The 25,694-nt window shown below is 37.5% G+C and overlaps 6 protein-coding genes across 6 annotated transcripts; 2 read left to right on the top strand and 4 right to left on the bottom strand.

Annotated features, from left to right (window-relative positions):
• Positions 1–595: 595 nt before the first annotated feature.
• LOC115626085 lies at positions 596–8,057 on the bottom strand. Its single transcript, XM_030521338.1, has 9 exons — positions 7,826–8,057; positions 3,972–4,352; positions 3,768–3,914; positions 3,549–3,696; positions 2,148–2,157; positions 2,002–2,098; positions 1,562–1,942; positions 1,352–1,498; positions 596–840 (listed from the first exon to the last, which is right to left on the bottom strand). The coding sequence occupies exons 1-9, from the start codon at positions 7,935–7,937 to the stop codon at positions 683–685; spliced, it is 1,581 nt and encodes a 526-aa protein (XP_030377198.1). The 5' UTR covers positions 7,938–8,057; the 3' UTR covers positions 596–682.
• Positions 8,058–12,545: 4,488 nt separating this feature from the next.
• On the top strand, positions 12,546–13,262 carry LOC115626084 (protein Mabiki). The gene has a single exon (XM_030521336.1). The coding sequence runs from the start codon at positions 12,546–12,548 to the stop codon at positions 13,260–13,262; it is 717 nt and encodes a 238-aa protein (XP_030377196.1).
• Positions 13,263–17,401: 4,139 nt separating this feature from the next.
• Positions 17,402–17,926, bottom strand: LOC115626083 (protein Mabiki). Its single transcript, XM_030521335.1, has one exon. It carries the CDS (start codon positions 17,924–17,926, stop codon positions 17,402–17,404), a length of 525 nt encoding a protein of 174 aa, XP_030377195.1.
• Positions 17,927–19,545: 1,619 nt separating this feature from the next.
• LOC115626082 (protein Mabiki) lies at positions 19,546–20,148 on the bottom strand. Its single transcript, XM_030521334.1, has one exon. The coding sequence runs from the start codon at positions 20,146–20,148 to the stop codon at positions 19,546–19,548; it is 603 nt and encodes a 200-aa protein (XP_030377194.1).
• Positions 20,149–22,604: 2,456 nt separating this feature from the next.
• On the top strand, positions 22,605–23,117 carry LOC115626080. The gene has a single exon (XM_030521333.1). The coding sequence runs from the start codon at positions 22,605–22,607 to the stop codon at positions 23,115–23,117; it is 513 nt and encodes a 170-aa protein (XP_030377193.1).
• A 523-nt stretch (positions 23,118–23,640) lies between these two features.
• On the bottom strand, positions 23,641–25,532 carry LOC115626161. Its single transcript, XM_030521436.1, has 4 exons — positions 25,378–25,532; positions 24,814–25,272; positions 24,092–24,751; positions 23,641–24,026 (listed from the first exon to the last, which is right to left on the bottom strand). The coding sequence occupies exons 1-4, from the start codon at positions 25,409–25,411 to the stop codon at positions 23,716–23,718; spliced, it is 1,464 nt and encodes a 487-aa protein (XP_030377296.1). The 5' UTR covers positions 25,412–25,532; the 3' UTR covers positions 23,641–23,715.
• Positions 25,533–25,694: the final 162 nt, after the last annotated feature.

Below are 25,694 nucleotides of genomic sequence, written 5' to 3'. Positions count from 1 at the left end.
CTTTGTATTCATATTTAATAAATGTTTTATTTCCATATGTTTTATTTCCAGTAAAGATATACTGATGAAAAATGTAAATATTTCTTTTGAATCATTAATTAGAAAGCTATTCCAAGCAGCAAATCTTACGTAGACATTTTAATAGATATCATAAAATTCCTCACTAGAATAAAACATCATCGTAGCGTTTTCCTATAATTATAAATATTGCACATACTTACTTACTGTATTACGCTTAATTGAATTAGTTCAGGGCTAGTTAGTACTCGTAAACACTCTCTACTCTCTGCCCACACGCATCTGAAGGTCGGCTTACAGCGCACTTAACCCATTAAAAGCAATAGCCCAGCCAATAAAAAATGGCTTAACTGGGGCATGACTGTGCTTAAATATGTTAATAAAATAAATAAATAAATGTAAATGAATACATAAGCATAACCGGTTTCCAATGTAAACGATAATTATTATGCATAAAGAAGGGCGTCCCATAGGCGTTTGTTGTTGAAAGTCGCTACTGGACTGAGAATCAATTATTGATTATCAAATGTCAATTTAAATTGTACGAGTAAGCAATTGCATTTAGATAACGACGGAATGTTTTTAAAAACACATATACATATATTTAACAGCTGTAGGCAATAATTAAGAAATCACATGTTATATAAAAACTATAAGCTAATAACTAATCCGACTCCTTAATGAACTGATCAATGGGGACATACTCCAAGGCGTCGTTCAGCATGCGCAGCATTAGAGGCTGCCAATATTGACGGGTCTCGGGTAGCATAATGCCATAAATATCGCGCCAATATTGATTCGCAACGGTATTGGCAATCTCATCTACAAGAAAATTGTTTACAGAAAATGAGAAAATTTGTTGGCAAGAATGTCGTGAATGTCATGTGATTTAAATTTCACTCCTAATTTTAATCGGTATTTTATTCTCATTCCTTTTTATGATTGCCTAACTATTAAATATTTTTGCAATGAATTTGAAATGTCAACTATTATTCATTTCATTCAACTATTTCATTTGTTTAAATAAATTGATATTTTTATACATAAAGTTTTCTAATCCACTTGATTTCGTACTTTTTTTGAATTTTAATCCAAACTTTAGTTCGTATTTTATTTCATATTTAACTGCAACCTGTTCTTACAAAAAACACTTTTTTTTAACTTCCTGTAAGGATGTTTTTTGTTTCACAGAAATACATTCTTTCCAATTTCATTTATTTGTGTATTAGTTTCATATTTTTCTTGGAATTTAAAATGAAATATTAGTATTATTTTTAAAAATAAAAATGTGCTAATTTCTCACCAATTGTTAAAAGAAATTCACATTACTTACCCAATTCTGGATCTGCAAATATACCATTTGCCTTGATGGTCAAGTCGCGTATTTTGGGATTTGTATCGATGTCAGTTAGACGTAAAAATCTCAAGCCGTCCTTTTTGTAAATCTCTCCCTCTGTTACAGTCGTAGTTTCCACATCAGCTGCAGGCGCAGTAAATAAGGAACTCGTCAGGACAGAGAGTAATTGCAACAATAAATACTTACAGAGCGTCAAGTTGAAATCGCCCTTAGGCTTCAGATGCAGCGAATTAACTTGCATGTCAGCCTTATAGCTGCCGACAATGTTTATTTTGGGTAAAAAGGAAACCAGGCGTACTTTGATCTTATCACCATCGACCTTCAAGTCCACATCCTTGACCTTGTTGTTGGCAAAGCCGTGGATCTTAGCATTGCGCACCGTAATGCGACCATTGACCGGGCCATTGCTGTACTGGAATGTTGTGCGGTTGAGAACGAAGGGCTCGTAGGGCAGCTGCTTTAGTTCGGGATTGCCATCCTTGAGACGTGGAGTCATTGCGTTAATAATGTTCTTGATGCATTCCCCAACGAGATCATCATCTTCCGCACATTTCGGCACGTCCTTGGCTATTAAATATAAATCCATATAAGCGCTGCGTATGCGCAATATTTAAACGTTTTCCCACCTGTGAAGTATTTGTTGGCGGGCGCTGCAATCGCCAGAGTAGCCATTAATGCCAGCAGCCAACATTTTTCCATTGTGCAATGCATTTTCCCGATATCCTCCCAGACTTGTTACTGCTTTGCACAGTTGGTTGCAATACGCGCCAACCTCAACTGAACTGCAATCTGGATTGTGCGCGCTATTTTATTCTCAAAATTGGCTCAAACAACTGCACGTTCTAGGTAAGTTAGTTTAAGTCTAAGTCAGTTACTAAGTACATGGAGAGTGCAATAGATTTCAATTACAAATCTCTGAGGTGCTCGTACACTGGCAGAGAGTTAAACTTTGACTGAAAGTCAAACCGGCTTTCTGACTCACTTATAAATGTCGTATGTGTTTAATAAATCTTGCAAATTTATAATGATTTGCATTTAAAATTTTAATAATTACCTATTGACAATTATTATTCGTTTGTTTTATGAGCTCGCGCTGAAGGGCTTGTTTGGCGAAGCTTGAAAAGAGTTTAAATATAGGATTGTCATTGTTGGTCCAGCGATTGCGGTTAGGGTTGTCATCTAGATTTATTATCAATAACTAGTTGAAAGGTAAAGAAATGTATACAGAAAATGAATATTATACATATATAAACAAACAAAGTGAAATAAAGATTCAAGAACTTGTTAAAATAGTTTTATAGGCTTTGAAAAACAAATATGAAGGAATCAATGCCAAAAAGCTGAGCATCAGAATAGTCGGTACAAGGAGGGGCATAAACGCTTAAACCCTTCCTTAAACTCAAATGAGTCAATTATGGAACTGTCAATTGACCAAGAAGTTAAACTGTTCGAATTTATTTTATATAATTATTCATTAAAGTAACGGTCAATAATTTATTTAATTTTCTTTCTTTTAAAATAAATATTCTGTGGCTCGATTTTCCTCGGTTTTTTCCAATTTAAACGCATTTCTTGCAAACTGGCTCCCAACACACAACAACAAAAATGTTTAGGTCTTAAATACTCCAATTACTTTAAATTAAGGAAATGTTGGTTTTAGAATGCTTCATAACTCTCTAAAATGCTTTTTTTGTTAAAGTGTTCTATTCAAATGGCAAAAAATTGAGGCCCGCATTTTATCGGTTTCTCATTAATAATCTACTATTAGACACTTAAAGCTTTATCATTAAATCTTACTTTCAGTTAATTTACAACAGTTAAATGTAAAAAGAAATTAGCCTCTAGCATGCTTAGCTTCGGCGCAGAGGGCTATAGAAAACAGACATAAGTGGTGTTCTATTCATGTGGCGAGGAATGTATATTCAATTGATATAAATGTTTGTAAGTAACAAATCATTGTTATTTCTGAATGAAACTGTTAAATTCAAAAGCTTATTCCTAGTTCTTTTTTTTTTCTTAACATAAATTTAAATAAGTTTAGATCAAATAATACAGAATCCAATTGAGTTTTATGTTCTTTTTATTGGTATACAAACTATGTTAACACTTGGAGAGTACAGCAACAACGACAGGCTACAATTAACTAAAGCATGTAGACTGTAAAAACTATTGCTTTGTCAGAATCAAATCGAAGGGCAGTGCGCCAAAGAAATCATTTGCCGATTTCAGCATAAGCGGCTGCCAGGCGGCCAAAGTTTCGGGCAACATTGCCTGATACAGCTGACGCCAGTATTGGTTGATAAAGTCCAAGATTACGTCATCTGTCAGGGATAGGAAAAGAAAACTAGTGTCAAGTGCTGTGGTATTTGTGAAGTTAAAAATCAACACTCACTTAGCGCTGGATCGGGAACCAGACCACTAGCATTGATGCGCATATCTCCAACCCTGGGCTCAGTCTCAATTTTGGTCAGACGCAGATACGTGTGACCATCCCGCTCATAAAGCTCGCCCGTGGGACGTGCACGCATGCGCACATCGGCTGTAATTTATAGATTCAATCGAGACAATTCTCAATGCGGGATCGTTCCACACTTACTCAGCGTAACGTTGAAGCTACCCTTGGGTGTCAGATTCAAGTTATTCAGTTTGATGTCTGCCTTGTAATTGCCCTCAACATACATGTGGGGGACATGTGAGACCACATCCAAGCGGACGCTGCCGTTTCTGAGCCGAAAGTCCACCTTGTCGACGATTCCATCGCTGAGGCCATGCACAACAACATTTCGCATGGCAATGCGACCTTGCAGCAGCCCTGAGTTATAGTTATAGGAGCTCTTGCCCAGCTCAAAAGGATCCATTGGCGGTATGTTCAGCTCACTGATGCCATACTTCATGCGTGGCGTTAGCTTTTGGAAGGCCTGCTTGATGCAATCATTGATGTTGAGATCGTTCTCACTGCACGTCGGTATATCGGCAGCTATTGGGCGGCAACGGAGGAAAGGGAAATACGCATTTCATAAAAATGTGACGCCACTACCTTGACATATAAACGCGAGCGCCATATCGCTTATAATCTAGGTCCATTTAAACATACTTTAGACGAGGGTGGCTCAAGAGGTCTTTAACAACCAAGCAAATTTTTGTTAAATATCAATAACGATTAATTTCTATACTTTAGAAATGGCAATAGACTATACGAGTTTTTGTTGTGAGGTTTCACAAACAATTAAAGCAATCCACTACTGCGATTTTTTAGTCACTTCTCTTTGGAAGAAAAACAAGGAATAAAGTTAAAGCTTAGTTGAACCAAATTCACAGCATATATGCTCCATGGTTTATTATTTAAAACTGGGTAAAAGCTTTTAAAACTGCCCATACATTCATAAATAAGGAACACCTTTTAGAAAGAAGTGCTAAAGTTAAAGACACTAGTCTTCAGAAATAAATATAATTAATAACAAATGCAGTCTTACACCCCGGTGTTTGGGAATTCACTCGCATTCATCTGCATGCGCTACTTGGAAAAATATAAATATATGCATTATGCATAGTCGGCAGAACACATTATGTAAATAAAGGAATAAAGTTCAGCAGAAAAAAAACCACATTGATATTAATTCCGAAACAAATAACTGTATTAATAAGAACTGCTGAAGTGGATGGGCAAAACCAACAATCCAAGCAATTGTTTTTTAAAGACTTTTCAAACCACCCTCGCACGTGTAATTATGTGCTTGCGCGCTTATGTTCAGAACGTGACATATTTAGTAGAATTTGTGCTTTTTTGTTTTATACATAAGTAGTGTGTAGTTTTTTTTGCCGGTTTTAACAGTCGTGCATAATTGCTATATCGCTAGTTTGGCGTCACAGTCGCTGACGCGTCGCGCGCAATTTATTTGTTATTGCTAGTTTGTTGCTGTTAGATTTTGTGATCTCAAATGTTATTGTTTGGAAAAATTCCTAGATTCAATTAAAACAGTTTGTTTGTAGCTATTGTGCTTTGGCTAAACGTCGTTTAATTGTACAAGTATGTATAAATATATTTTATCAAGTTCGTCACTCGAATCTTTTGTAATGAAGGCTTTTTTGCATGACTGTGCAAGGTTAGCGAACGGAAGTGGAAATTGTCAAATGTGTATTTTGGGCCAAATATAATTATCTTCATGTGTGTGAGTGTGTGTCAGACTAAAGCCCAAACTTGTTGCCTGTGCTTGAACCTAATTATGATTTGAAGGCTTATTCTATTTTTAATGTCACAATTACATTTATTTATAGCTGCCAAATAAATAAAGATTTTTATTTACCCAACACAAGTGGCTCACAGCTGAATGGCTTCTATTTTAAGCACTGATTGCTTGGAATCATTAACTACTGCTGACTCTGCAGATTTCATGTTCTTTACTGTTTTGACAGCTATTTATAACCATTTATATATATTATTATTATTTTAAGCTATTTTCGCTTTGTTATATAAAAGCAAGAACCCGCAGACAATTTGTCATATAATTGAAAACATTTTAAATTGCCATGAATAATTTAGCACAATTTTCAAAATGATTACCAATATTGTAAACTATAGGTCTGTAATAGCTATATATATGTATACGTTGCCCAATACTTAGCCCTACAAAATGTCTATGTCTAGAGTCAATCAGCTGCATTTCATATTATAGTATGATACATAAAAGTGTCTACGCTTTCATACGGGAAGGGTTAGAGACTGATATTATTGCCATATTTTTCGCACAGCATCGCGTGTTTTGCATAGCACCTTTGATTCGATTGCATGTTTTTTAAAAATATTCGCGATTATCTCAGCAATGCTGTTGCAGGTGGCATCCAGCAGCTAAACACTTTTAAGGGCACTAAAGAAGGTGTGAGTTAAGCTGGGATAGGTTCTCTAACAATAAAGTCGGAGATGAATTACAATTGCGTAATTAAAGACTAACACCGAGTGCTAAAAATACGTAATATAGTATTATAAAATATATACATATATTCGTACACGAATATACTATATTTAAAATACTTAAATAAAAAAGCAAACATTGTTACAATTGCAACCCATACTTTACTGTCTATTTCCGAGATAGGTCTTACTTATTGTGCGAAAAAACGTATAAGACAAACAAACAAATGTCAACATAAATAAAAATTGCTTTTTTATTTTCATTTCAATTAAGACCTTTTAGTATTCGGATGATAATTATTCAAATATAACATAAAATAATAATTGACACTAAAAAACTGTTTTTGCAAATTCCCACAATCAATTAAAAAAAATAGAAATTGCTTTTGAAACTAAACTAGTCTGAAAGAAAGTCAGACATTAAAAAAATAATCCTAATTCTAAGCCTCCGAACGACTTCAAAAATCTTTGCCATTGCACTTTTCCTGTATATTCATAGCTGATCCAAAGAAATTGACATTAGCAGAAAATACCAAAGAAATGTAATTGCGAATACTAGTAGTTCTGAAGGGCATTGCTTAAACAAATGTGGTTTCAGTTAATGCTCCCAAAACTAATCAGCTATAATATGGCTAGTTTCTATGCATTTAATTAAGAATTGAATTGAAGAATCTATATATACAAAAATCTCGGGCCACAATGTTTGTCATTGATAAACTCCGAAACTACTGAAACGATTTTAATTAAATTTCGCATGTATTTGTAATTTGGTCAAACTAAAATATAGGATAGTTTTTATCTCAATTATTTATCGTTTGGGGACTTTAATCGCAAATTAAGCGTTTTTCAGAAATTTCTACGTATTATTCCATTAAATTGTTTTTGATATGTAAAAATCAGAATAGAGCGTCGAGCTTGTGTTAATTAATTCTTAAAGTGTGCGTGTTTGTCGTTAATAAGAATTATTCAATTATAATTCTAAAAAGGCTGCTAAAAAAATAAGAAAAAATTTTATCTTTTAAATGTGAAGTGTCCACATATATACATATATGTATATATTTCTTTAAACATATTCTCAACAAATTTTCATTGTGCAATAAAATGTTCACACGCAACGGAATGACTATAAATTTATTCGCGACTTTTATAACTGTTTAAAAGTGTGGATTTATATTAAAATTAAACCCGTTATCTCCAACACTTTTAGCTGCAGTTAACCGAACTAACATCTGTGCTAAATGTGCAAATTTTGATAAACCGAAATACATTTATAAGCAAAATACTTCTGAGCCAATTTCAAGACTTGTTTACTAATTGATTCTAACAGTTAATGTGACTTTTTATGCAAATTAATTAGTTGCTAATTGGTTTAAAAGTGTTTCTGCATTGCTTTGTTCAATTCGAGTCCTGCTTATAAAAACATTTGTTTTTTTTTTTTTGGCTAACAAAACGAAAGACTCAAGCCACAAACTTGGTACATATTTCGATTACTTAACACTCAATCTTTAACACATGATTGAAGCTTGTTAATGGAAACTCACGTAACGACTTGACCGGCTTAAACTCAACTGGTGGCAGCTCCAACTCCTGATCGGCGGCAAAGCACACGGCACACCACGTGAGGAATATAAATGCACTTGAAACAAAAGCCATTATATTGCACAATCGATTCTGAGACACGCGATTACAAATTTTCACTTTCAGCTTTTTACACAAATGTTCAATCGCGGTTTTTGTTTTATTGTGATTTTTTCAAACTCTCGCAGCCCCTAGCTCATGCAAATGCGATGCGGCATCTGAAGCGTCCAGGCAGCAGCAGCCTTGTATTTATGGCGAAAAATCAAACACAGCCCCCAATGCGCAGCAGTCGCAAATAATAAGCCAAGCGCGCAGCACGCCCGGCTCACCCGACTCTCAGGGGTCGTCTTGATGCCAAAGCATTGCCGATACACACACAGACACACACAGACACACACAGACACACACAGACACACACAGACACACACAGGCACACACTGACACACACTGACATAAACAAATAGACACACATATGGCATGGAACTAATGACGACGTTGTGTCAGTTATAGAAAATAAAACAATAACATCAGCGAAATACAAACGACATGATTAAATTCCCTCGACAAAAGTCGTGAAGTTGGCGCTACCGCACTGTCTCTTCGTCTCTACGTCTTTCCAGCTATCTGTCACTGGGACAGGGGCGCAGCCGCCCCCCAAAGTTTGCTTAACTACCGGCAGCTGTCCGATACAAGCCAATTGCTGTCTGATGTTTCCTCATCGACGCAGCACAGTGTACAGTGAAGACAGTAAGAAATGCAAATAAAGACCTGCTATATCTATTCTAATTATTATTGACTTCTAATTTTGAAATTGACCCAAAGGTGAAGTAAAATTAGAGTCCAAATTTGATTAAAAATTGCAAATCAAACACACATATCAAAAATCGTACTAAAAGTCTGTGCACGTCCTATGGCGGCAATTATGTATTATGCAGAGCTTGGAAAAAACAACTACCCCACACGTAGTAAATAATAATGACCAAACGTTTAAAAGTGAAATTGCTTTGTTGTGGCAGATTAAGCAGCACGAATATGTCAGATTTTGGTCGTCAATGACTAAGAAATCGGGTGAATCTAATGAGAGAATTGATCTATTCAGCAGCTGGAAAAACGTTGCTTCGAATGCATTGGAGCGGTAGTTTGCAATACAATTCCATTTAATTATTGGCTGCGACACATAAAAACAAAGCAAGCCTATTCTAAATAAATCAGGTGGAAGGATTCACATTCTTTTTAAATGTAGTTCAAATTCTTTTTGTTTATTTGTCATCCGATAAATACACTAGTCTTCTGTCTAAAACTTGAACTTTAATCTATCCTTATCCTTATCCTATCTCATGTTAAAAGAGCATTTTAATAGTTACTTAGTTACTTAATTTACTTAGTTACTTAAATGCATAAGAAAAATTGAACACACTACATTACATATAATATTTAATAACGCTTTCAAATTTCTAGAAAGTATAAAACAAAATGTACATATGTGTCAATATTTATACATTATATGTAAACGTTCAGGAATAAAATTAGAATTATGTTTATGTTCCGACTTTCTCATGCCCTTCTTAGAGAGTTTTTACTGCTTTCAACGGTGCTACGCTACTGTTCATTGGCTGCAGTAATGAGACATTGCCGGTCCCGATTTCTACAGTACGAGTGGGTAATACGCCTTGTCTGGGCTTTTCTGTTGGTCTTTGGGTCTTGAGCTTGCATATGCGAGCCAATAATTAAGATTATTAACTAACATTTTATTCCGTTAACTTTTTATGAGTGCACAGTACTCAGTGGGGGGCTGACAGAGAATAGTAAATTATAGAGCAGTGTCGAGGGGGTCACATTAGTTCAACTATCCCTTAGGCGTGTCTAATGCTGCTTGCATATTGGATTATTTAAACCTGAAGTGGCAAAAGTTTTTACAGTTGGAAATTTGCGGAACTAAGCTGCTTATCGGCTGATCATAGAGAATATTTAGCAGGAAATCTAAGATGGGTATGACGCGGCAATTGTGCGACAACTATAATGAATTTATTATAATTAGCTTATTATATACGCAACGCAAATGAATTAAAAACAAAAGCAAAGAAACAGAAAAAAAAAACCTGTCCGTCAAGAATATCACATATTCTGGAATATTTAATTGGCTAAGCTAGCTAAGACTCAGTTTTGTCGACACCATTAACAATTTAACTTTACACTCTCTCTAGAGAAGATTGCTTCATAATGTGAAACAATTGTTTCTAATTAGTGAAGCGCGCAAAGTTTAAAGTACAAGTAAGTAGAAAGAAATTATCATTATTCAAATGCGATTTTATCGCATTTAATTGAGGTTTCGGGAATTAAAGAACTAACGCCAACGGGCTTTTATTTCTATTGTGATTTACCCGATTGTGTAAAAAAAGTAATATATGTAATCGTACTTGTAAAAGCAAAACTGAACACTGAATTTTGGAATACGTTACTCATACAAGTACTTGAATGGCTCTTTTTTGACACCCAACCACATAAAGTTGAAGAAGTTGAATTGGTAAACATCATTTCGGAAATAATTAATTTTACAAATTTTCCTCTAACTATTCAATTTCGAAAAAAATTACAAACGAAGCCGAAATTTGAAAATACAAATTGTGCTATTCATGGATGAAATTATTTTTTTTTTTTCGTTTAACAAAAAAGGTTATCAATTTAGGTATAAATAAATATTATAAATTAAAACTTATACGATTAACAAAGGGTACATTAGACAAGTGGGACTGCCGGCGGCGAGGACCATATTGGTCCTTGGAGTTGGCGGGTAATTAGAGATCAGTTCTGAGAACGGTTGAATAGTCCATTACCATCTTACTGTGCTTAGAGAACGCCAGCAGAGCATTGGAGGAGTGTTACCAGTGTCGGACTGTGGCAAAGAAGATCTTCCAGCTTTTAAATCACTTCTGAATCCTTCCATTTCATGCATCTATCTTCGGTAGTATTACTCAGCTTCCTGGCGTGGGCAGCGGCTAGGCAGTGATCAATAGTAGTAGTGAAGTTGCAGAAATAATTGTGGAATATTACAAAATTACAATTTGTGAGATACACAGCAATAACTATAAAGAATTATTAATATTAAAAATGTAAATTTATAAAATCAAATTACAAGAAAAATTATACCAAATGAGTATGGGAGCAAAGTAAATAAATTGGAAAAAACAAAAAGTAAAGATTTTCTAATACATATAACAATATGTAATCATTATAAGATTGCAGCTATGTCTAACGTTGTTATCATCAAGGGCGTAGCCAGCTTTTACCAGCTTTTGATTAAATAATGAAAAAACTTCAACAAATCCAACGCAGATCCATCTTAAGGCGAAATAGTGCGTCATAATAATGAACGTGTCGACTTTATATGGAAAAATTTTTTCTAGGGGGGGCAACGGCCCCCCCCCCCCCCCCCTGCGTACGCCCTTGGTTATCATTATGATAATAATGATGATGATTTGGTGATTGGTGATTTGGTGATGATTAAAGAGGAGTTTTAAGCTGATAGAAAATTTAGTAGTAAAGCAAAGATCGAAAAAGCCATTTTTATATGATATTTTACACTAGTTTTTTAAAAACTAGTTTACATTTAAAACAATTTTCACACACTCAATTATTATTATCCTTAAAGCGACTTATAAATTATGCTCCTACCTTAAAACCTCTTTGAAGAGCAAACTAGTTATTGTGTCGTGCTTTGTCTATTATCTGGAACCTTAGGCAACCTTTTGCGGCCAAGAAGAAGTCATTGTAAATCTAGTATACCCTTGTACACATTATGTACAGGGTAAAAATGATACACGCAGCTTCTTTGAAACTAGGCAGACGTCTTATCAATATGTACGACATGATGCACCAAAAACCCATTTCCAGGAACTAAAAAACAAAAAGAAAGAGCAAAACCAAACACACAAACATATCTTATCGATAGACAAAAGAGGCAGGCGGACACAGAGAAGCAATTTAGCTTGCTTGGGCCCCGACAAATGAGCCTCAAATGCTCGGAGGAAAACCAAAAATTGAACAATTCAAATGGAACGTGAATGCGAATGCGAAGGAAAACACGCGTCGCCGAGTATTGAATAGAGTTCGTCTATTGATTCTCACCGCTGGAATGCGACAACAAAAGCTGCGACAATGAGCAAAGAAGAAGAATGGCTTAAAATTATCTCTATCCTCTGACAAACAACTATTGAATGAGAAGCGCAAACAAAGGGCGTGCAGATCGCGCCAAGAGAGCGACAGAGCGAAATATTGCCACCTAGGGCGTTGGACAAACAGCACTAGAGCTGCAGCCACAGCCGCAGCCTCATTAGGCAAAAGACGTTGCTGATACGCACGCAAGAACAAACATGCACAAAGGGCTTATCAGGTAAGTACAGATGCGCAGCCGTGCGAGGGAGATAGGCGTAGTGCGCGCATGCGCTTCTTGGTAAAGGTGCGAGCGAGAAGGAGGATTGGCAGGCCATGAGCTATTTTTATGACCTTGTTTTCGTTTTGCAAAAACATCAATGTTCGAATTTATGTAAACAAAGTCATAAAGTTTCGGACGAATTATGATAAGCCTAGAGACCTGCTAGTAGTGTCTATTTAAGCATCAACCACAATTCAAAAGGACAACAGTCAATCGACAGCAAGAGACAGAGCAACATAATGGCCCTACTAATGGAAACCCACAACTATCGCCACAAGAAGTTCGACGTGGCCCGCCAAAAGCCCCAGGAAGCCCACACAGCTATGGATTTGGCCGCACTTCGGGTTAAAGAGGAACTGCTCTCAGGGAACACCAGCTCTCGCAGCTACAATAGCAGCCGGGATGAGGAGTCCAGCAGCTGTTCCAGTGACTATAGTCTGATCTTCAGCCGGAAGCGTACGGAGCGGGACTCGGAGGTCTTGGTCTGCAGCACCCCATTGCCAAAGCGTCGTCGTCATGCGCTTGGCGAAGACAGCGGCGTAGCCACTACGGAGTCCAGCGAGTCATCATCTTCCTCCTCCCTGCCATCGCCCTCGAGCAGCGAACTGCCCAAAATAAGCGCCGACACACTGCGAGACATTTGCAAATACCATGGCAACATGGTGCGCAAGTTTCCCAAGAAGGACCGCACCCCCAAGGATCAGGAGCGACGTAACAAGAACACCATTGCCTGCCGCATGAGTCGGCGCGTCAAGAAGCTCGAGCATTTAGCCATTGAGGAGCAATACAAGCACTTTAGTGCCGAGCACCTGAAAATCGTCGAGCAGAGCATGCGTGCCACAGCATACTTCAATCATCTCAATGAATTGTCGAAGCTGGAGTCAACAAAGGCTCTTAAAGGTGCGTCAGCAACGACAACAAAGAACTTCAGCATAGACTATTTAATGAGCGGGATCAAGCCCGAATAGCAACCTTAACCAACCATGCTTGGTAAAGTTCTAAAATTATTAATCACTGTGTGATTGGCTTAAATTTAAATAGATATTCATTAATGCTTTATTAGTTAAGACAGTTTAGTTCTAAACCTAGATATCTCGCTTATTTCTATAAGAAATATAAAATAAAAATCAAAAATCTTTTAAATAATTTAAAAAAAAACTTGATTATGGGGCAAATAAAACAACTTTATTGCTCTAAGTACACTAAGAAGGGCGAATAATTTCTCATTTGTTGACGAAATGAAACATAAATTCGTTTAAAGATTAAACTAATCGACTTCGAGATTTTTGGAAAACTTGAAATAATATCCGACATTTTTACAGATCGTTTTTATAAAAAGGGTATACTATATTTGTGCGAATGTATTTAACACACAGAAGCAGTCATGGCAGACCCCACAAACTATATTTATTCTTGATTAGGATGACAAGACGTCCGTCCGTCTGTATGAACGCAAGGATCCCAGAAAGTATAATAGCTAGAACAACCAAATTTGGTATCCAGACTATCTAACCTGATGCACCCCCCACTACTCCGCTTTTAGTGATTTAACTCCCGTAATTCTTGGAATTTTTCAAATTTGGTAATTACATTCAGTTAGTGGCCGTATGTTAAGTTATAGCCATAAATGTAACGTCTGCCCGCAGCTGTAGTTAATTAATATTGTACTGAATATATGCGGTTCTGAAGTAAATTTATGCTGTTAAAACAGAAACATGTCTCCACTTATTTATGTGTTGTATATTTTTATTTAATTTAATTTATTTCAATTTTATTTCAAATTTATTTTTTGATATTTTTGTAGTATTTATATTTATTGTTGGGCTTGCCCTGTGGCGTTCTCTCTTTTTATAAAGTTTATTTTGTGTGTACAATTTAAAATTTCATGAACTTTATTTAAAAATATTAGCAGTTAACTCAAAGTAATCACAGTTTTTTTTAGAAAGGCTAGGCTCAGTTTAAATTCTTCACAATTTCCACCCCCAAGAAATATTCAGAATGTAGCTGTCTTGCCTTAATGGCTTGCCTATCTATGTACGTAACAAAGCTCTGTTTAGATAAAAAAAAAGACAACAAAGCTTCGTTTAGATAAAGTTTAAGTCATCTGCTTGCATTCAACCTTTTAGTTGATGTTCACAATTCAAGATAAGTGTTACATTTGGCACATGAGGAAGTTACATAGTATTTTTATAATACACCCATTCAGACATTACTTGTGTGATCGTCAGTTCCTCTACTACTCTCACGTTTACCCCAATAAGACTCAACTGGTGTGCTTTTTGTGCAAAAGTTACGCCAAAGTACGCCAAAATGCAGCCAACTGTGCTGCGTAAAGCAACAACAGCAACTTCAAAGCGCAGACAAGAAAATTTAATTAACGTGATTTTATGCATGTTGCCCCGGCGCGATACACTCCCTTCCCTTACCCCACATTTCGGCATGTAATTAACTCATTAACTGCCTTTTGGGATTGCGCAATCGCCGCAACAATAACAAAATTGAGAGTACAGTTAATTACATTTAATTTTCATAGTAGGCCATATGATAATGCTTAAATACTTCCCCTATGGCGGTACTCGGAAAATCCAGCCAGATAATTTCCGCAGCCATCGACGCCAAACCTAATAAACCTCTCTACTTAACGGCTCACCAGTTGTTTGCTGTACACTTGGCCAACATTGAAAATTGTATTGCATTTTCGCAGTCGCAACTACAACAATAACAACAGTGGCCGATATTAGTGGCTTACAAGACTTGAACTGAACTTGATCTTTTTGCACCTAGCGCCTAAAGCCCCCTGGCCCTGCCTCGTCATGCGTTCACGCGCTATACCAATATTTGGCCTTAAATAAGCATGTAAGTTGGCTTTAGCTCTGTTTGACGTGTTCTTTGTGGCGACAGACCCTGAGCTAGTTGGCCAAACGAATTGAAAATTGTTTTCTTTGTGTGCGATTCTGACTATTACCTGAGGTCGCCAGCAAGCGGAGCAAGTCACGGATTAGCAAACTTCTAAATCTTTTTTTATTTTGCTGTGTAGCAAAAAAAATACTCATAAAGCAGCTAAATAAAAATTTCAATAATATGTACATCAGGACCATCGTAGTTCTTTTTTACACACACGGGTATACTTAGTGCAAATACAGAAGGATTCGGATGACAAGATGACCAAACTTAGTATCCAGACACGAGTTTGAGCTTTATAAGTGATTTTCCAAAACTCTTGGATCTTTTTACGTAAATTTGACAATCACGCGCATATGTGATTGACACAATCGAGATCTAAATGTATGCTATTAAAACGGTTTATAAATATATAACTCGATGTCGATGAGTTGACACGATACGTACATGATATTAGAATAAATATCCTTTTTCCTGATTGTACATGCATGGCGATTAAAGCTAATGATTAAATTTTACTTTTGATATCTTATTTTCTTTGGTGGGTCCATTACATCTGCCCAGTTAAGAAGACAAACGGCATACAAATTAAAAAAAAAAAACGTTAATCAATTAACATAAATTAATTAATTAATGAGCATTTCCACTCGGCAGATAATGGAAACATCGTTTCAGATATAGAAATAGTCACAATAAATTCTCCAAAATATTATGGAAAATTAGAAAAAAGATAATGATTAAAGAAGTCTGTGTGCAAGCAGTTGTTTTTGTAATGAAACTGCCAAGTAAGCATTATAATTTCAAAACCTTAATAGCCACTTCTTTTCTGATTTACATTTATTTGTAAAATAAATTTTACCAGCAATCATGATTCTAGAATAGATTCTTAGTACTAAAAAAACAGAGATTTTTATTATGAAATTGTAATTACAAGTACGTCAAACTATCTACTTAGTAGAATGATTGCCAACTATTATCTTTGAACTTGTTTTGTACTTCGGCCAGAAAAAATATACACAAAAATAAGTTTCATTTTTCAACGTATTTTCAAAGTACAATGACCGCTATTAAGGCATTTATTTTGTCATTTTAATTGTGAGTTTGCAAGTGTCCATATAATTATTTTACTCAGCACAAATAGTGACTTGTTTTTAGTAAAAACTAGCGTATCCGGCTCGCGTTGCTGCTCCACTGAATTGAAGTGCTTTTTAAGCTTTCCGACATCACATTTTTCTTAATAGCTCCTTCGCTTTTTATGGCTTTGATTAGGTCCTTGATTATAGTTGAGTAACTGTCCACTTTTTTTCGTCTGTACAAAGGATATCCATCGCCTTCTGTTTAAGTTTCTTGGGTCAGATGTGGATGCCCTTTCGCTGCTCTTTTTCGCTCATCCTTTTTGATTTTGTAGTTTTTTTTTACGAATGGATACTTTTTTGTTGGCACGTTTTTGTATTCGATTTTACAATTTTATTTATTTACGAATGAAACACGGAGAAAACAAGTAAAAAGTGACTGCCAAACAAATGGAAATGAGCAGAAATAATCGCGTTGAACAATCGCCACAAAACTTCACAGGCTTACCCACGGTACTATTTTGAATATTGCCACAAAATTTGATTAAAATATATACACCTAATTCTGTTTATACACGGTAGATTGGTTCCAGAAAAAGTCATGCAAAAAAACCGTGTAAAAAAGGCATTGATAATAAGTTATTTTAAATCGTGCTAAATGAAATAATGTGGTTATTCGACATATATACATTTTTAAATTTTTATACCGTGTAAAAACAGATCGCGTAAAACCAGAATTATGTGTATATATATACATACTTCCATTTTTATATATATACACGTATAGATGGTAGTTTATTATTTGAACTACAGTTGTTGTACGCTCGAATGTGACACAACACAAAATTTCCATAATTATTAATCAACCTACTTAATATCTTATAAAGCTTTCATCGAATCGTATAAGGGGTATATTTCTGTTCTTGCGATTGCCTGAAAAGTAAAAACGTTCCTTCCAAAACTAATGTTTTGAACGCTGTAAATTTCGAAATATAGAATAAACCATGAACCATGTAAATGATTAATCTTATATATTTGACTTTCTTCAAACTTAAAAACATAGAATAAATAAAACTTATGCAACTAAATCACATTTGAATGGCTTTCTACATTCATAAATTTAACAAATGGCCTCAACGTGTCGCTCCGAAGATCAAAAGTTGCTGAGAGAGCGCCATTTGTTGCAGAAACTGTTGTTGTTGCTGGGGGAGTGGGAAGCCGGCAACGGCCCGTTGGAACACGGCCTGCTGCAGTAGCTGCCTATAGTAGAAGCTGAGGCGGAGCTGTTGGTCCAACATTGCCGCATGCTGGGCCCGATACTCGACGCATTGCTGCTCCATGATCGCCTCCTGGGTGTGCTTGGCTCGACGATAGAGCAGACAGGCGCGGGTGTTCCGATCCCGACGCTCTTGGGCTTGGGGACTGCGCAGGCGTGGAGTCTGGGAACGCACCATGTTGGCATGATACTGAGGCACATCAGCGGGTGTCTGGCTTAATGGTTTGTCTGTCTTGCTATCCAGCCAGGGTCGAAAGAATGCCTGGCCCTGCTGTCGCTTAGCTGGCAATTGGTCTGCGGTCGTCATTGGATGCTCATCCATTTCCCGTTTGCGTTTCTCTGTAGAAAACTTCTTGTGGCTGTAATTGCTGGCATGCTCCATAATTGATGTTGACACTTTCAGATTTGCTAATCGAATGTTGCACTCCCTGCTTGATATCCTGTTTATATGGCATGTGGCAGCTGCAAACAGGTAGCGCCGTATTCCGTATGCTAATTTTTGGCAGGACGATGACAATTTTTATGACCTGTCACCTCGTCCCTCTCATTAGTGTTTTTACCGCACCTACCTGGGAGGGCTTTGTATTTCCAAGCCAACAACATGTTACAACCCACATGCACACATTTGCCACCGGAACTGGAAAGTTCTCCAGAAACATATTTTTTTATTGCCCTACTTGATATTGGTTGCGTGTGGTCCCAGCGGTTCTATTTTTTTCCATCACTTCTGTGAAAATTTCAAGGATCAGCAAAACAAAGCAGCCTACAACAGACAAAAGGCAATGCCTCGGAATTTTCATTGTGCGCAGGTTTCAATATGTTTACTTGGCAAAAAAAAAAACCAAAGGACCTTCATGAAGGTGCACAAAAATAGTCACGAATTCAACATCTTCCAAGAAGTTCCCATAGTAAAAATACATACATAATAGTTGTTTTAAAAAAGAAAAAAAATTATGTATGCTAAAGTGTTTAATTCGCACTATTCTATAAGCTATATTCATAATTGACTTTATATTTTATACAAAACCATTCTTTATCAAATACTTTTCAGTTTATATATTAATATTTTAAAAAACTGTTATGTGGTTACATATTTTAAAAGTGTTTTTTGTATATCATGCGATTTGTATTTATATTAAATGCCAAATGATATTACAGTTTTGAAAGTTTGGCCTCAGACAACATCGACATCGAAATAATAAACTGAAATTTTTCCTTCAACCGGATCTCATCATACCTTGAGATGATCCAGTAATTATCGACAGGTCTTTAGCTTGAGGGATTTTCCACTTACTTACAACTACAATTTGCATATGTCTATTTATTAATAGACTTGGCATTATATTTATCACTTCATCGTTGATAAATGAGTTCCATTAGCAGAGTTCAAATAGTCATGTCATTTAGAATACTTGTATGTCATTTAGAATATTTGTCATCCGTGCTATCTGCCTTCTACAACATGGAAAATCCAATCACTTATTGATTTCTACTTACATTTATACAATATTGATGAGCAGCTTTGCAATTGAAATAAACACGTTTGTCGCCGATTCTACAATTCTTAGTGGCTAAGGGAAGTCTTTAAAAACGCACAATTTTGAATTCTTTTTTCAAATTAAGTATGTAATTGTTTTATTTGGTTTAAGATAAAACGAATTGCTATTTTTAACTCAACAGTTAGGGAATTTAGATTCAATAGATTGATTCTATAACTACAGAATGACTGCTCAAAATTGTCGAACCCTTTCAATATGAAGGCCCTCATTAAAATGTAGCTATGCTAAAAATTTCCCATTAAAAACGTATTTGCTTAAGCTTTTACGATGTCTTTAACAATTTGTCTGTATTTGTAGTCAACAATAAATAATAATATAAATGTAATAATAATATAGGATATACAATATGCAACATAATAAACCATTGCAAAGTCAAATAAATATTAAAACTAGTTAAGCTTCCAGGGCTTAGCCCTGGAGTGAGTCCAACTATGGCTTAGGCCTATCGTCGAAAGGATGCCAGCACTGGGGTCTGGGCTTGGGCCATTTGCTGCCGCCACTGCTGCTGCTGTTGTTCGGTGGTGAGTGGCGCCGCAGTCGCCGCCACTTGCTGCAGATAGCGGACATAATAGAGACTGAGACGCATCTGCTGCTCCAGGATGAGTTCGTGCTGGGAACGGTACTGCGTGTATTGTCGCTCCAGGGCCGCCTCCTGGGCCTGTTTGCTGCGTCGGTAGCGAAGGCTGGCCAGAGTGTTGCGATCGCGATGCTGCTGCTCCTTTGGACTGCGCTGACGTGGTGGATGGGAGCGCACCATATTGGCATGATATGGCTGGGCTGGCGGCAAATTGCTGGGACTTGGCGATAGGGATTTGCGTTGACTATCAATTTCAGCGCTCGGCTGATCCAGCCAAGGGCGAAAGAAGGCCGTGGACTGGCGACGCTTAGCGGGCGGCTGATCCAAAAGCTTTGCTGTTGTGGCGGGCGCCTCCATCACAAAGATGACGTCGTCATCCGTTGCTGATGAATCGCTTGCTTGACTGCGTTTGCGTTTCTGTGCGGTGCTGAACTTCTTATGCTCGTAAATATTTCCCGATTGCTCCATTGTTGAACTATTAAATCGATTGGTCGTTTGGCGATGGCGATGGTGATTGTGATTGTTACGCTTCGCTGGCTGTGCGCTGACTGTGCTGTCATTGTGTGGAGTGCAATCTTTTATGCAACATTAGGTAATCGGAGGAGAAGGGATCAACATGCGTTTTCCCATCGACCCAAAGGTATTTCCCAATAAACTTCATTCATTAGACGTGTGTCCGGGCCAACTAATCAGCTGGTCCCGCTTACCTGTCCCAGACACACTCAAACGCACAGGTAAGCAGGTAGACAGGATCTCTCACCCGCTTAATCCAGCGGCACATTTACAGCTGACGTTCGTTGCATTCGAGGCGTCATAAACCAGTTGTCCCTTTTGTATTTGGCTGTTTACATCGTTTTCTCTGGAAATACCTGTTGAGTGTCACACCACACGGTTGCCCGAAAGGTCGTCTGCAACGTCCTCGTAATCCTGGCGCTCATATGGCTGCGCTTTGTTCGACTTCGGTTTCCCTTTATGCGGCAAACGAATAGTTTTATTGTTTCGAACCGATCTGCTAAACATTTATGACTTCAGATGGTGAAATCTGTTTCTTGTCAGCTGAAAATACGAAAAAGTCTCCGCTCACCATTGTATACTACTTACATACATACGTATGTAGAAGCGGTATCTTGAGAATTATCTCGCATATTCGTTTCATTCAATGCCCTTCTGTGTCCGCTGTCCATTGAGCCGCCCGTATGCCGTCCACTGCTAAGCGGATTTATTTCAGGAGGGCTTGAGACGGTCCTCTCATGTAAAATATCAAGTGAAGAGGTGACGTCGTGAATAATGTTTTGTTGCATTGCTTATTTTGGAAGAAGAAAGAATGGTAAATTGTTTAGTTAACAAAGACAATTTTTCAATTTTTACTTAAGTTTTTTTGTTGCGAGCACCGGAAAGAATTAAGAAAAGAATATGTGTTCGAATCGATGACACATTTAGTTTACAGCTGAAATGCAGTTTTACAGGAAATTTTTTATGCACTTTATGGATCGGTAGCACAAGAAGAAAGGACTATTGACAATCATATAGGAATTGTATTATAAATTGGACGGAAACCCAGATGTATTGATTTTGTTCGAGGCAACCGGCTTATAAAAGTTAAATATATGGAGCATTACATACATTTTCAATTTGGTCCGAATTTATATCATGATTGTGATTTTTGAATTCTACGGCATTTTCAATAATATCAATACAAGTGTCTATATCCATAATTGGAAAACAGTATTGAGGACATATCATCGTGGTCTTTAATCCGATTAAAAACATAATCGTATACACATTTTTAAAACAAATTGTTTGCATTTTTCATACAAATAATAATACAAATAATTAACTATAATTAGCAAGCCCCTTTCTTTTTAATTTGTATTAACAACATCTATTTCTTTTGTTGTCTTCTGTCCTTTTTCGTTTCCTAAAACTAAATTGTAAAGGCGCCTTTGCTTCATTTGTGCTTTTTTTAAACAATTTATATAGCTCCTATAAAAAACATATTACTACGTATAATTAAAATAAACAAAATGCTGTCTAACATTATTATTATTTAAAAAAGAAACTAAATTGTTAAAAAAAAAATTAGGAGATTCTGCGCCTTCTTTCAAAGAAAATTCCTTAGCAATTAATACGGTTCCGTTGCATAATTTGTGTGGCTTTATCTGCATTGCCTGGTGAAAGCATCTCTGCAATCCCTATGTCTCTACTTCAATGTATCCAGTTGTATAATTGATTCTTGCTAATCTGTGTTCATTATCCCAGCACAACTAAAGCCCATAAAGTATCCAAAATCAAACTGCAAAGCCAAATGTCCACAGAAATGCTTATCTCTTGACGCTTAGATAATCGACGCAGCACAAAATTTCGGGAAAATCCCAATTAATTTCCATTCAGTGCTCCGTTGCGGAGCGTAAAACTTAATGAGCCAGATTAGCGGTAAGGTAGATGGAAATCTGAAGTGCAGACGCGTCGGCAATGTAAATCGATGTGCATGTACGGATGGACGTATCAAAGAGCCGACCGAGGGAGCGTTGAATGTTCTGGTGAAATGTAGAAATACCAGGAAAAGGAGCAGGCAGCAAGTAGGTGCGAGCAGACGGCCAAGCAAATGAAAAATTAATTACAAAAGGACATGGCTGGACTGAGCTCACATAACCTGTATGTTGGCAGGTAGAGAGCAGCCTGTCAGTCGAAATCCTTTTCTATTTATGACAATGCCGACCTTTTGTCAACGAAATATTCCCATAAACATGCGCACCCTGCCATCCGACTCTTAATAATAATTGCTGAGCCATCTTCAGGTAGCCCGACAGATCTCTAGCCACATATAAAAGGCGCAGTTGCGCAGCAAAAGGAGCACACTTCACAAGTAACCTACAAAGCGTCAACAACTCGCTTGAGCGACTAAAGAAACGAAAGTATAAGAGATGGCACCCTCACAAGTGGATTATTTAAATGAGACGTCGGTCGGCTATACGCACAAAAAATTTAAAACAGTATACACGCACAAGAAATTCGGAAAGTGTGGCAAACAAACTGCCAGCTTGGAAGCAGCTGTTGTGAGCACCACAACGCCGCTATTTCGTCCCTATGCTTTGGATGATAACAGATCAAGGAAGCGTCGCCCAGCTCCAGCAACAGAGGAGATGGAGCAACAACGCCAACAGTTGCCACCCACGCCGCCACTAACACCTCCGCAGTACAAGTCACAGCCACAGCAACAACAAATTCCTGCAGCCACACCCACTTACAACCATATACCACTAACAACTCAACACAACATCGCATCTGCACCCACAGTCAATCACCAGGCTTTTGCTTTAATGCTGCAAAAGCAGCGCGCCGTTCTGCACATGCGTCAGCTCCTAAATATCAATCCCGATGCCAATACCTGGCCTCTGGAATGGCGCAATGCTCTTTACGCTCTGCTGCAACAATAACTTCGGCTGGAGATTACTCAATTATCTTGCCAAGCAACCAGTGATATATACCTTTAAGAGTGCGAGCGTGCCTGATTTGGAATAAGACAACGATTGTACAAAGCCCCGAAGAATTTATCCTAGTTATAATGATTGTACATAAATATTTAAAAAATTGCAAATAAACATTTTTAAGCTAATCAATTGTGTCCTAAAACGCCATGGGAAAATACTAATTCATTGAACTAGTATACTTTTGTTGAATTCCGAATCCCTTTCCCAAATAGAAAAGCGTTGCATTTTCGGATTTATAGTCGCAAAAAATGGCTTAATAACTAATATTCTGCCATATTAGATACACAAATGTTTGAAAATGACAAAATTGAACAATTGAGAATTTACAGCAAGACATTGCTTTATATCTGAGATATTACTTGAGATAGATAGGGTTGTAGCCCACAAATTAAAAACCTAGTATAATTCTCAAATATAATACAATTTCATGACAAATAAATGCCGAGCTTCCGGCAAACAAATACACGGCTTTGGAAATATTAAATTGCAATTTCTTTTCGCTCAAAATTCTATTTAATAACTAATCACCTACACAGTTGTTACTTCAAAGAGAGTTATTAAAGCCCAGACGATCAAAGACAGAGCTGCCCTGCCCTTTGGGCTTGTTCCCAATATGGACGCTGGTGTTTCGACGTTGTGCGAACATAGCTCGTTCTCGGGGGCGATCTACTGGCTTAGCCGATGTCATAGGATGAACACCCAAGCGTTTGTGAACCGGAACATCTTGACGCGATAATATCTCATCAGAACGCATGCGGATTGTCTTTCCCTTCACAGGACTGAGACGCGCGACAACTTTTTTAGTGGGCGATGCCTTAAGGTTATAAGTTTTTCGTGTGGCGTGTAGTTTTGAAACTGTGGAACAAACAAAAAAATATTAATATTTATAATTAGTTGCCACTATACAGTTTTGTACCCACCTAAGCCCAGTCTTGCTTTGATGTTCTGCGCAAAGTTTTTATTCCCACGCGGTTTTTCTGTCGCGATTTTTCGCACTTCGGCTGTCGATGCAAACTTGACAATTTTCTGATTCACAGACGGCACACGCATTTCGTAGTCCATTTCATAGTCCTCATCATTCTCACTCTCACCATCATCATAGTCGTCATCAAAGCTATCGTCATCGTCCTCCATACTCTCTTCATCACTGCCGTCACCACCTTTCAGAGGCACCTTTTCCACCAGCATTACCTTTTGCTCCTGCTTTGGCAAATGAACCACCGGCTTCACAATACTTTTGGCTTTTATTATGGGCGAGTTTATTTTGGTGCCGCCACTAACGCGCTGTGAGTTCTTAAGTATGGACTTTATTTCCTTGGCCATAGCGGGGGTGGGGTGTGTTGGTGCCTTATCACCTAGGCGTGCGAATACCGATGAGCTGCTTGATGTGGCCGCCGCTTTAGTCGATGTTAGGTTCTCTAGCTTGGAGACGACGCCTGATATTTTGACGAGCCGGGAACTTGTTTCTGCACTGCTAGAGACAATGCGCTCCTGCTCTTCCTCATCATCACCTGAATCAGCGTTATGGAGACGTGAGAATACATCTGGTTTTTTGCTGGTAGTCACGCGATCCGAATATACTGCAAGAAATAAAAGTAAATGCATAAATATAATTTTCGCAGCAGAATGCATTTCTTCTTACACTGATCCCTTTTGGCCAATATCTGCTTACTTCGCTCGGTAGTACCTAATGGCAGTTTTACTTTATATTTCCCTTCATGTTCAGGGAGTACTCGACGAGCGGGCTTTGCTGGCGCAGGAGATTTGGCCGCTATTGAAGCCTTATCAACCGGTTCAGATATAGCAAGGGACTTAAAAGCTGGCGGCAGCGCAGGCTTGATTGTGGGCGATGCAGCGTCCGTGGCAATGGGTGCATCGGTTATTAGCACTCTGTCCAACGCATGCTGGTCACTAACTTGCTTGGCATGTCGCAATATTGCTATTATATCACCCATCAATGTGATTCCCATCTCCCGCAAATATTCCTTGTTCAGATCCAACAACATGTCGTCCTGTATCCGATTCTCCACAAATATGTGTGCATAGCCGGCCGCCGCCGGTGACGGTATGCCAGCGGCATTGAAGAACTTGACCCAACGAGCTGCAAAAAGTAAATATATAGGTTAAATTTATGTATAGCTTTTGGTTTTCTGGTACGGGCGATTGCAAAGCGAGTGAATGAAGGTTTCTTTTATTTCGTACACACCTGGACTTGACTTTGACATAGCCGGCGGTGACATATACAGCACTTTTTCTACAGTTTACGTCTCTGTTAAGTAATCTTTTCTACTTTGGGTAATTTTATCAAGCTAAAAACCCGAATAAATTTTGCGTGTGTATAAAAAAATATGGGAAATTATATAGTAGGTACACACCGCAGCCAAGCTAAAAATAAGGTTGAAATAATCGAACCGAAGTACGCTGTACACATAACTGATATGGCAACGCCAAACAGCTGTGAAATTATCGTTCCTCCTAACGACGCTTCATAAACAACGCCGTCTCACGTGGATTGTGATTGCC

Source organism: Scaptodrosophila lebanonensis, unplaced genomic scaffold (genome assembly GCF_003285725.1).
Source record: "Scaptodrosophila lebanonensis strain 11010-0011.00,11010-0021.00 unplaced genomic scaffold, SlebRS2 tig00000080-arrow-pilon, whole genome shotgun sequence".
NCBI classification, from domain to species: Eukaryota; Metazoa; Arthropoda; class Insecta; order Diptera; family Drosophilidae; genus Scaptodrosophila; species Scaptodrosophila lebanonensis.
The sequence above is the reverse complement of the archived record's forward strand: the minus strand, read 5'-3'. Positions and strand labels throughout refer to the sequence as shown.